The 12878-nt window shown below is 49.1% G+C and overlaps 1 protein-coding gene across 1 annotated transcript; it reads right to left on the reverse strand.

The window, feature by feature from the left end:
• Positions 1-2881: 2881 nt before the first annotated feature.
• spice1 (spindle and centriole associated protein 1) lies at positions 2882-11263 on the reverse strand (the record flags this gene model as incomplete). Its single annotated transcript, XM_080551143.1, has 17 exons — positions 2882-2935; positions 3090-3144; positions 3256-3316; positions 5085-5268; positions 5460-5923; positions 6041-6157; positions 6263-6395; positions 6941-7072; positions 8206-8480; positions 8886-9005; positions 9170-9318; positions 9494-9594; positions 9779-9897; positions 10377-10479; positions 10748-10894; positions 11020-11067; positions 11171-11263. 17 exons carry the CDS (start codon positions 11261-11263, stop codon positions 2882-2884), a joined length of 2355 nt encoding a protein of 784 aa, XP_080407269.1.
• Positions 11264-12878: the final 1615 nt, after the last annotated feature.

Below are 12878 nucleotides of genomic sequence, written 5' to 3' on the forward strand. Positions count from 1 at the left end.
TATAAAAATAAAAAACTTTTTTTTGTAATTTCGGAATGTGATCATTAGTGCTTTATCGCTGTATTATCGGAGGAATATGTGCCAATACAGATATTTCTGTAAAAGGCCAATATCTGCTGATAATATCAGTTGTCAAATGTTCACCTGGTCCTCTCCCAGGTGTGCTGAAGCAGGTTCTGACCCAGCTGGCTGTAGCTCCAGGTGCCAGGCTGAATGTGTGTGAGCTGGGTGTGGCCGTGGGTTTGCCCAGGCGGACGGTCAGGGAGTGCCTTCTGGAGGAGTCTGGACTGGGGGACGTCGTCCAACTCAGGGCCCTAGTCACCCTCTTCCTCAGTAAGACCCAGGACGCTCCCAGGCTGCTAACCAGGGTGGCTGAATGCACAGCGCAAAGTAGGTCTCACTTAATGCTCTCTAGCATCTTCGACAATAACACCAACAACAAAAAAAACACTCTCTCTCCCCCTTCCGTTCAGTAGTAACTGACTATGCTGTTGTGTGCAGGGGTGCTGCTCTCTAAGAGAGGAGGCCTGTTACTGAAGCTGCTGCAGGAGGCCGAGGCCTTGCTCCACGCCGGGGACGACCAGGGGGCTGAGGACCACAGAGACGGAGTCTGGCCCATCTTCAGCTTCCTGCTGTGTGACTGCATGGCGGAGGCGCTGGAGGACCCTGGGGCTGTGGCCGAGCCCCGGGGGGACCCTAGGGGGGCTGTCCAGCGGCTACGGGGCAGCGAGTGGGTGGAGGCGGACCTTGTCCAGGAGCTGCACGAGTGGTGGAGGGAGGGGGGGACGGACAGCCTGCTACAGAGCGTCAGCGTGCTGGCTCAGGTGTTACGCGACCTCCATCCTCTCCAGGACATCCTATGGCTCTCCCCGCCCGCGGAGGGCGCCGTGTACTCCTGCCGCCCGCGCAGACGACACAGGGTCACCCGTTTCCAGGGTTTACCTGCACGCGTGATCCGCAAAGCTCTGGGGCCTGGAGCAACTCAGTACAGGGAGGTGTGCCTCTGTTTGGCACACCTGCTGGACCGGGTGCAGCCCCAAGGACTCTCCGCAGACCTCTCTGAGGCCCCCATGGCCACCATCACCCAGCACATTCACTCCACCTTGTCCAGGCCCGCGTTCAGCCCTCAGGAGTTCGATGCCGGGATGAGGCACAGGGTTCTGTCAGTGCTGGAGTTTGACCCGGTCCAGCTGGGCCTGGCTACCTTACAGGAGCTGCACAGAGACACGTTGTCAGGTCTGGAGGGCTACCTGAGGCCAGGGGAGCACCACGCCTTCCGATTGGTCCCTGAGATGGTCAGGATCCTCGGAGGAGGGGCGGAGCTACGCTGGGCAGGCCAGGTCAGGGGCCCAGTCGCCATCGACAACGGGATAGAGGAGGTGGTCCGGTTTGTCACGTCCGAGTCGGCCACCTTTCTGGTGCGTGTCTATTGCTGCGGTTATGACAGTAAAGGGCAGTACTATGAGGTGCGTGAGCCGCGTTGTGTGCGTGTGTCTGGGCTTGGGGAGGAGGGTGTGGAGGAGATTCAGGGGATGGGGGTGACTGTTTTGGCAGTGGTGGGGGGGACAGTTTGGGTGAGAGAGAGGAGGCAGGGGGACGGGGTGGAGCTGGGGCTCATCTCTCAAGGACACTCTGCCCAGTCACATGATGGCGGCTGCTGCTTCAGAGTCAGCAGCTCCAGGTCGGAGTGCGAGGTCAAGTTCATCTATAAGAGCGGAAGGATCTCAGCAGTGGGGGAAAGGGACTGTTCTATTCTATGAATTGTTCAATATCAATGTTACAAGATTATTAATGTGTAAACGGTGCTGAATGTAAGAACTGGACCTTAATGTATACATCAACAGCACCAGCCAAAGGATGGGTTTTAGGTACTCCATTGTTACTGTGTCTAACTTCATTGCTTGTAGGCCTATTTGTTTTAAAAATCGGAAACCAAAATCACCGTAACACAGGCTAAGCGATATGCATTTCGTTGTGTGTATGTGTACGCGTTTAGACATAGGCTACCGTGTATTCAGAAACATATACAGTAATTGGCTGTTCAATTAGACGTAGCTGTTCAAATAGAATTATCGGATGTAGGCCTAGATTAGTGCAATGCCAACATCTTGATGAAAAAGGATTTTGGAGGAACAAATAGCCCTAATATTAAAGCACTACGATGGCGTCCAGGCATGCATTAAAGGTGAAACAGGAGTCAAAGAAGAATATGATTGTGTGTGTGTGTGTGTGTGTGTGTGTGTGTGTGTGTTGTATGGAGACTGGAGGAGGGGCTTACATGCTGCTGACTTTTTTATTGCAGTATTTCCATGTATTGTATTTAAAAATGTTATATAAATGTTTCTGTCTTGTACTTCACTTTTCTGAGAACCTTCTTCCACTGATGGACCTAGGGGGTTTTCCACAAAACTTGATTACAGCTAATCCAGGCTTGTTTTCAACTGGTAGCAACCAGGTTTACAGTCTGGTTTAACTTGGATGTGTGTCAAAAAGGTGGAAACTAAGACTACAATTCCCATGATGCCTAGCCACTAGGTGACATTTTTTAAACAGGTGTTGTGCGTTGGCTAAATCAAGTGATGTTGTTTGAACCCTTTATCCCACTGCATTCACTTGTCTGCTTTATGCCTGAAGAAGGTCTATGACCGAAAGCTCGCAATAAAACACGTTTTTGCGCAGTGTTTGAGTGTGCGGATGCAGTTATTTTGCACTCTACTGAAGACAACAACATAACCATATCTAAACTTCCAAAACTTTTATTAGCATACATAATGAAACATTTTAAAAGTGCATAGATAAAATAAAAAGTCATTAAAAAACGTTTAGAGTTTGTAACTTTGTCCTAACTAGTTCTCCAGGTTACAGATTGGTCATGCTCCCATCATCTCACATGAGTAGACAAGGCAAACCAGCCCTCTCCTTTCAGCTTCTCCACCTGTATTGGACAAAGGAAAAAAAATCTTGATCACAACAGTTTCCAATATACAATGTATGTGTACGTGTGTCTGTGTGTGTGTGTGTGTGTGTGTGTGTGTGTGTGTGTGTGTGTGTGTGTGTGTGTGTGTGTGTGCGCGCGTGCGTGTGCGTACCTGATTCCTCCTGATACCACTGACTGAACTTTGTGGAGAAATCCCACTAGCAGACCTGCAACACCAAGAGAACTTCCTCATTCAACACACCCATCATTTCCTGACTTGTGACTCCTTCACCCACATACACGTCACCTTCTGGCCTCCAGCTCTCTTAGTCACTCACCGCCTGGCTCCTTCACTTCCCTGGGAGCAGAGGTCCTGTTCAGGCAGCAACATGGACGCTTCTGAAGAAGAAGAAAGAAGATTTAGAAGATTTGTATCACACACTCTCTCACACATACACACAAGATTTGGATATCAGTATCACACACTCTCACACATACACACACAATATTTGGATATCATTATCACACGCTCTCACACACACACACACCAGGGTTTCCGTTAACCGGTAATTACCGGTCTTTGTCCGGTAAAATTTATGGAAGTCCGACAAAATGAAAACTCGTCGGACATTTATGTCCGGTGAAAATAATTCCCTCTAAGCACAATTTGAATACAATTCGCTAAAGTTCACATTCTGATTCCTTCTATTTTAAAAAAGACGAATATATAGGCTATGTATTTCTTTTATTATGATATGATTTGACACCGGCATGATGATGTCTCCTAATGTGTAGGCTGCCTATGCGAAACAGCGGTTGTTTCCGGTGTGCGCTATAACTCGTGCACAATCGAGTCGAGGCAGAGAGGAGGATAGCGATGTTTCTCTCTGTGATAGTGTGATTATGCAAGCCTTTTCTGAAAGGGATGAGAACCCGATTGTTTCAGCTTCTCCCAGGGAGAAAGTGGTAGAGTTACCATCCTCCCCGAGTCCTACCATACCATCCGCTGACAGCCTATCTCTCCCGGTAACCGGCGAGCGATTGCGTGTCGCTCAAGTAGCTGATCAGTCATTAAACAAATGTTTTTTACATGCAGCTAGTGAGGAATCTGAAATAGGGGGCAACGTAGTTTATTTCCTTAACGATGGGATATTAATGCGTAAATGGTCTCCTCCTAATGCAAATGGTTGTGAGTGGAATACTGTAAAACAAGTGGTTGTGCCTGTGGGTTATAGACAACAGGTGTTATCTGTAGCACATGAGAGCCAGTGGTCAGGACATTTAGGTATAACTAAAACTTATCAGCTGATATTGAAACATTTCTTTTGGCCCGGACTGAAGGCGGATGTTGCCAAGCACTGCCGCTGTTGCCATACTTGTCAGATGGCAGGTAAGCCTAATCAATCCATTCCACCCGCACCATTGCATCCCATTCCTGCTATAGGGGAGCCATTTGAACGTGTAATAATTGATTGTGTTGGACCTTTGCCTAGGACTAAAAGTGGAAGTCAGTATTTGCTCACTACTATGTGCGCTGCTACTCGTTTTCCCGAAGCTGTTCGGTTGCGTAACATATCAGCTAAACGAAATGCGTTCCCAACCAGCGAGACCTGGTTATAGAAATGACGTTGTTTTATTGATAAAAAAAGGGTCAAACTGGAAAGAGAAAATAGAAAACTCACATTAATCCCAAACAATTTAACAAACTTCAGTTAACGTAATGTGGAGTCCGTTCATTGATCGATGCTGTCTGTTCAGTTCCCAGAGGCGCCCGTTCAGCGCTGGACATATAGCGCGCATGCGAATCATGTTATATTATTATATATTATATAGCTCGCATCTAATCGTATCGGATGAGAAATAGACATTAAATGGCATATATAGGCCGCTACACAACAGTAATCACCGCGACAAACAGCTATATTAGATTTGGAAAAAAATATATATAATTTTGCAAAAAATTATTTTTATTATATTTTAATATGTCCGGAATATATCACGTTTGTCCGGTAAATCGAAATCTTCCCGGACACGATGTCCGGCGGCAATTTTTTCTAACGGAAACCCTGACACACACACACACACACACACACACACACAAGATTTACAAGTACCACACACGCATACAGATTTAGATGATTTGGACATCAGTACCACACACACACACCTGATTCTGTGCTGATGGAGTGAGGGGGAATGGGGGAGACGGAGGGGGAGACCCCGCCTGAGGAGCTCTGTCTCTGCTGCTCTATGAGCTCCAGCAGCCTGCTCCTGGCTGCTGCACTCTGCCTGTTCAGCTCTAGGAGGCGCTGTTCCATGTTGCTCACAGACGGGCCGTCAGACACCACTGTCTGTACACAAACACAGACCCGGTCAGAACAATTTCTGCATTTTTTATAATGACATTTCATCACACATCAAGTCATAATGACTAAGCTGGCCTACTAAAATAGGCCCTTCCAATTCAACAATATTTATTGTGTGTATTGTGCACTTTATGTGTGTGTGTGTGTGTGTGTGTGTGTGTGTGTTGTGAGCTCACCTGCTGCGGGAGCCGCTCTCCTGTGTTTGGGGAGGGCCCCCTCTCTCTCTCCGCATCGCTCCGGGGAGTCGCACGCCCCGTGCTGCTGGGGGCTGAGACCCTCCCTTCCGGGCCGTTTTGGGGCGTCCCTCTCCCTGTGCTACTGGAGGAAGAAGACCCTCTCCTCTCTGTTGTGCTGTTTCCGGCTGACACTCTGGATGAACCCTGACCTTTGAACTGTCCCAGCTGACCCCTGATCTGGGCGTTCTGACGGGTCAGCTCGGCGATCTGGGACAGCATGGCGTCCTGGGAAGGCGGCTCCCAGAGGGTGGGGTCAGGGGCGAGGTCCAGGGAGGTGGTGGTGGTGGCGTGGGGGCGTGGCAGGCTGGAGAGGGAGGGGGCTGAGCTGAGGGTATGTAGGTCGTCACATGAGCTCCGGATGCCAGGGAGAGAAGCCTTCTGGTGCAGATGGAGGGAGCGAACCACTGGGGGGGGAATGAGAGCACCGGGATGAGAGAATCACTGAGAATGGATAGATAAAAAGAGAGAGAGAGAGAGAGAGACAGACAGACAGAGACAGACAGAGACAGACAGGCTGTTACCTGAGGTGTGGGGGGCTGGCCGGCTGTCACTCTGGCGAGGAGGAGAGAGCAGCACTGCAGGGTTGACAGGGTTCTCCTGGGGGTCTGTCTCTGCTGAGGACCCACCTCCCAACCAGCCTGTACAGGGACACACAGCTTCTGTAAACAGCCCACATATCAAAAGGGAACAGTGTGCGTGTGTTGTGTGTGTGTGTGTGTGTGTGTGTGTGTTCCATGATGTACCTGTAGCCGCAACGCCTTCAGTCGCTTGGGGCAGGTAGTCTCTGTGTGCTCCCAGCACTCCCAGTCCTCCCAGTGCCAGGACCACCGTGTCCAGCCTCTGCTCCAGCTCAAATGCACGCTGCTGCAGTCCTGTCTGGGACGACACCAAAACAATATACAGTACACTGAAAATCATGTTGCTGCTTACACATAAATGGACTGACTTATATAGCGCCTTATTCCAAAGCGCTTTACAACGGCCTCTCATTCACCCATTCACACACACATTCACACACCAATGGCGGCAAGCTACCATGCAAGGCGCAGGCCTGCTCACTGGGAGCAATTTGGGGTTAAGTGTCTTGCCCAAGGACACCTCGACATGTGGCCAGCCGGGGTTCGAACCGCCGATCTGCCGACCTTGCGATCATTAGATGCCGGCTGTACCTCCTGCGCCACATCCGCCCCATCGGCTTTACACCTGTGCCGTGTGCCTACATCACACCTATCCAGTCTCTATCTACATATACACTAATCATTTGGTAAATCAAATCTAAAATCACATTTTTATTTCTATAGAACATTTCATACCATTTCATTCCATACATGCAACTCAATGCCCTTTACAATGAAAACATAGCAAGCAGAATAAGAGACAGAATAAGAGACTCCTAGGATCTCTGTCTCTCCTGTTCTCACCTGCAGGGCGGCGGTCTCCTCTCTCAGGTTTAGGGTCTCCGAGGTGAGGGCGTCTATGAGGCTCCTCTGCTCCCTCACTTCCTCCTCCAGCCTCCCCCTCTCCCTCGCCTCCCTCTGGGACTGCTCCTCTCCCTGACAGACAGGAGGAGACAGAGCTCTCAGTCTCACAGTTGCAAGATGGCGCACACACAAAATCAATATGACACATATTCACTGTGGAATTTCAAAGATACAGTGAGTTGCAAAGAAATTGGGCACCCCGAGTCAAAACAAACATGACACGTTTCATCACATTTTAAAGCAAGATATATTTTTCTTTGTCACTTTTTACAGTTTCTAAATAATAAAACAAGGAAAAAGACTGTGTGCAAAAGTTGGGGAACCCTGTCTGTCAGCTAGTCCTTTGTAACTCCTCCTCGGGCAACTATAACAGCTTCCTGTAGCCAGCTAAGAGTCGTTCAATTCTTGTTTTTGGAAATTTTCCCCATTCTTCCTGGCAGAACACCTCTAGCTCAGAAATATTGTTCAGCCTTCTTGCATTCTTGAGATCTCTCCAAAGATCTCTCCATTCCAAAACCTTCATCCGTCTTTCCTGGAGGTACTTCATGGTTGATTTTGAGGTATGCTTCGGGTCATTGTCTTGCTGGAATACCCAACCTCTCTTCAACTTAAATTTCTGAACTGACCTTCGAATAATAGCCTCTAGAATGTCTTGATATTTGGTGGAATCTTCCTTCCACCCGCACAATATTGCCTGTGCCCCCAGCTGCTACACAACCCCAAAGTATAATGGATCCACCTCCATGCTTAACAGTTGGCACAGTGTTTTTCTCTACAAATGCTTCACCCTTTTTTCTCCAAACATACCTTCTTTGGTTGTGGCCAAAAAGTTCAATTATGGTTTTGTCAGTCCAAAGCACATTGTTCCAATAGGCTTCAGGTGTCTCAAGGTTTTCTTTTGTGTACTTCAGACGCTTAATTTTGTGTTGAGGTCGTAGGAAAGGATTCTTTCTGGCAACTCTGCCATGTAGGTCTTTGTTGTTTAAGGTACGCTGTATGTTGTCCTGTGAACAACTAGACCGGTGTCTGCTACTCTTTTTTGCAGCTCTTTTGCAGTGATGTGTGTGTGTCTGTTCATGTGTGTGTGTGTGTGTGTGTGTGCGCGTGTGTGTGTGTGTGTGTGTGTGTGTGTGTGTGTGTGTGTGTGCATGCATGCATGCATGTATGTGTTCATGCCTGTGTCTATGGAACGGAGATCCCCACACCTGTCTCAGGAGACGAGCCAGACGACCCAGTGTCGACACCAGGGCCACAGAGAAACCTGTGAGGCCGTGTGTGCTGTGCTGTGGCCCACTGGACCCCGGGGCTCTGGTGGGCTCCTCTGGCCCCAGAGAGTCCAGCTCACTCTCCACCTGGCCCAGCATGCTCTGCAGCAGCTCCAGGCTGGACTGGTTCCCACTCAGAGAGCTGACCGCCGAGCCATCCAGCCCTGACGACTCACTGCGCCCCCTAGTGGCCTTGGAGGACTTCATCCTCCTGCCTACACACACACACACACACAGAAATAGTGAAAATACAGTGTTTCCGTATTTACATGTTACTGTTACATACATTCATGAGTTCACAATGGACTGACTTATATAGCGCCTTTTTCCAAAGCGCTTTACAACGACCTCTCATTCACCCATTCACACACCAATGGCGGCAAGCTACCATGCAAGGCGCCGGCCCGCTCAGTGGGAGCAATTTGGGGTTCAGTGTCTTGCCCAACGACACCTCGACATGTGGCCAGCCGGGGATCGAACCACCGATCTGCCAACCTTGCGATCGTTAGACGACGGCTCTACCTCCTGCGCCACAGTCGCCCCCTTCATAACAGAGGCCTGTTGGTCTGAGGTTCAGACGGGTTCTCTTCTACAGGAGGACCGTCTCCTCAGAGTCTTACCCGAGCGGGTCAGAGGAGGGTCCGGGTTCAGAACCTGAGTGACCAGGGTGGAGGGCTCCTCGCGTTCTACCCGGGTCTGTCTGGACCGCACACGCTGAACCGCCACAGTAGCGTTGAGAGCTGAAGAGAAAACACAAGAGGAAACAGGAGGTGAAAGGAGAAACCAAGAGAAAGGTGAGAGGTGAAGAGTATTACGCCGCATTCTTTATCTACTGCATCTGTCAGTACTTTCTCTTGGAACGAGCCTGACCTCGCCCTCCTCTCTGTACAACGACCCCTCCTACCTGCTTGATCGTGGGCTCCTCCTGAGGCACAGGGGGTCTGAGGAGGGGTGTCTCCTGCCCCCTGGTGGTCAGAGTTTAACTGGGGCCTTCGCTGCTGCGTTCCTCTGCCCTTGGGCTTGGCTTTGGCTTTCACCTTTCGTGAATGTCCCCTGTTAGTGAAAACAGAGGAAGAAGGTAAAGATGGCAAAAGTACTGCAGCTAGACTCATCAGTGGGTGAAGGAACAGGGTCATAATAATGGGTCGATGACTATTCCTTCATAAAAAGGGGTTTGTACATGTAGCCAGAAGTATGCGGTTAAATCTTTGGAAGTTGGTGGTGGTACCTGTGGGCATCTAGGTTGGAGTTGAAGCTGACGGAGGCTGAAGGGCTGGTTTCTTCATCACTATGGCCTTCTTCCTCAGAGGCCTCTAGTTCATTCAGAGCCTGACATGAATGAATAGAGGCAAGCTAAGTCAAGACAGGGCATGAGCTCATAGACAGAGAGAGAGAGAGAGAGAGAGAGAGAGAGAGACGCACACATTCACGCACGGCATGAACACACACACACATACATGCATGCATACACACACACACACACACACAGACACACAGACACACACACACACACCTGTGGGTCCATCATAGACTGGCTGAGGAGGGAGAGCTGGGTTGGGGGCTCTGGTCTCTGTAGAACAGGCAGCTGGGAGTCTGAGCCACAGTCAGGAGCCATGGTAACACTGGGGAAGCCTGAGAAATGAAGTGCCATTAACAAGCATTTACTACACAGCTTGGTAAACACATTTAACGGCTTCACAGTGATATGCTGGAGGACAGGCTCACTGTAATGCATGGAATGGAATATGGAATGGAATATGGAATGGTATCAAATGGTAAATGGACTGCACTTATATAGCGTCTCTATCCAAAGCGCTTTACAACAGCCTCTCATTCACAAATTCACACACCAATGGCGGCAAGCTACCATGCAAGGCGCCGGTCCGCTCACTGGGAGCAATTTGGGGTTGTGTCTCGCCCAAGGACACTTCAACATGTGGTCAGCCGGGGCTCGAACTGCCGATCTGCCAACCATGCGATCATTAAACGGCGGCTCTACCTCCTGCGCCACAGCCGTCCCAAAAACACACGTGTCAACAATGAGCCCGTCCTCTGATTAACCAGCCACCAGCCTCCCTGGATTAACACACAGAACAGAATAGAGGTAGTACCAGTCTGCCTGCGAGGAGCGTCTCCAAACAGGTCCTTGACCACAGCCATGGCTCTGTCGGAGCGGGCCAGCACATCGTGCAGCTGGAACTGATCTGAGAACACCTAAAGCACAACAACACACAGACACACACAGGCACACATCCTTCACTGGCACTCCAATAAAAAACGAAGTACAGGCATGCCTCAGTAATCGAATAACATCAAAGTAAAATCTGACGGTGATCTGAGGTACATACTGTGTCACAAAGGTGCCAACTGACATTTAACAATATTCTGAAACCAAAATAAGGATCTTTTTTTTATCATAGTTGTGTCATTTCTTGAGAAAAGCTTGTGTCAGGAGCGCCGGGGGTTCAGCGGTGTCCCACACCTCTCTGATGATGTTGAGGCTGGTGCGGTCGAGAGGCGCAGGGCTACCAGGGTGGGCGTGTTTCCAGCGGCGCCTCAGAGCTCGCTCCCTCAACTCCCACTGGGCCACGGCTTTGTTCTGGGACCTGTGCGCCTCGTGACGTCGGCTCTGGTGGTGGGGAGAGACAGACGGTCAGACACTCAGAGAGGGAGACGAAGATGAGAAAACACACCACACGCACACACTGGTTGTGCTGCATCCCATCCCAACCAAGCCGGACATGTATCTCTTACCAGCTCCTCAGGTGAAAGCTTGTGCACAGAGAGGTCGTTGACTGTGCTCTGAAATCAGTAGAAAAACAATCCTTCAATCAATTCTCTCTCTTGGCGTCAGTTAACCATAAGTGACAGTTCAACAACAAACAATCACAATGCACTGACTCACCACCCACTCCTTAGGGGCCTTAGTTGCCTTCTTGGGGCGCACAGGTCGTTTCCCCTGGCTGTGCTGTGAACGACCCGCTCTCACAAACGACATCTGGTGGGGAAAACATCATGTTAATTAAAATAAAATAAATCATAGACCTCCGCTAACTACAACATGTATAACGTTAGCTATATTACCCAGAGATGTTACTAGCTAGATGGCTAGCTGCTCACTGGCTACTTTCACAACATTGTTGTTGGACAGCTTTTCCACTGGTCTCTTGAGACATCGAACTGTTTTAGCTAATCTAAATGTTATATTCAAAGTGGGTTTGTCTTATCTAAGTTAAATGTACTACTCGTTTTCTTTGTTTTCTTACCGTTGTGAACAGAAACTCGGTTCAAGTTGCGCGCTGGAGTTTTCACTTCCTCGTTACCAGGGACGCTGTTTGACAGCAGAGCATGACGGGAAACGTAGTTTTCCATACGGAAAAAAAAATAAACAACTGTTGGAAAATGATACCTATCCGCTTGTTAAGTCGTGACGTATTTCCGGGGCCAACGTTGGCTGAGGCGCTGTCTTCGAGATGCCGAAATAATAATAATAATTAATTATATTTATATAGCGCTTTTCCGAGGCTCAAATACCCTGACAATATGGAGAAAACGGTAAAGTGCTGTGTCCCTTGTTGTATGAATAGATCCGAGTCTAAAAAACGATTAAACTGTCATTCTACCGCTGTAGTTCACAGGTACTCCGGTGCGGAGAATTTCTGATTTGGACTCGGAAATGGCTAAACGTCACTTTTGACGTCAGACTTAACAAGCGGATTGAATAGGTAGGCAATAGAAGGCATAAACAATTGTTAATTATAATAGATGTACATGTTACTCAATAATCTAAGTCGAGTGGTAAAAAAGTTAAGTTGGATGAAAAAATAATGTAAGTTTTTTCCAGGCCATAGCAATTTTCTGGGAGTACTTTTCCATAACCACTAGGTGGCAATGTGAGCTTGCAAATCACTCTCAGAGAGAGAGAGAGAGAGAGAGAGAGAGAGAGAGAGAGAGAGAGAGAGAGAGAGAGAGAGAGAGAGAGAGAGAGATCAATTACACTGCATCACATAACTTAATAGTTCATATTTTTCGAAGCCGAAGTGCCTTCCTGAATACAACTTTTAAAATGTATGTCTCAGTGGTCACCCAGAATAGCCTGTGTGTGTGTGTGTGTGTGTGTGTGTGTGTGTGTGTGTGTGTGTGTGTGTGTGTGTGTGTGTGTGTGTGTGTGTGTGTGTGTGTGTGTGTGTGTGTGTGTGCGCGCGCGTGTGTGTGTGTGTGTGTGTGTGTGTCACAACCACATTTTGCATGCACATCTCATTAGTGCATGTCCAGGAACCTACATTTAAGATGGTAGTGTGTACTGGCCGGCTGGACAGGAGGTGGACAGTTGGTTGCGCAGCAATTCAGTGAATCGGTCTCCTACTATTGTGCGCGAGGGGGTCCTCGGAGGGCTGCACCCATGCAGTGCCACACGGGGGGGCTTCTCTCCGGAACGTGGAACGTCTCCACCAGACCGCGCACTGACACTTGTTAACTCTGACAACTGGCTCAACAGCGAGAAGTCAAGGAAAATGTGGATGACCAAATGCGCAAGCGCATGGCTGAACGAGTCAGCCTTTCATTGAAACTATAGGGGATGGTAAACCAAGGCACTCTTGCATTAGAAGGAG

This window comes from Nansenia antarctica, assembly GCF_963989245.1.
Source record: "Nansenia antarctica genome assembly, contig: SCAFFOLD_353, whole genome shotgun sequence".
Classification (NCBI taxonomy): Eukaryota; Metazoa; Chordata; class Actinopteri; order Argentiniformes; family Microstomatidae; genus Nansenia; species Nansenia antarctica.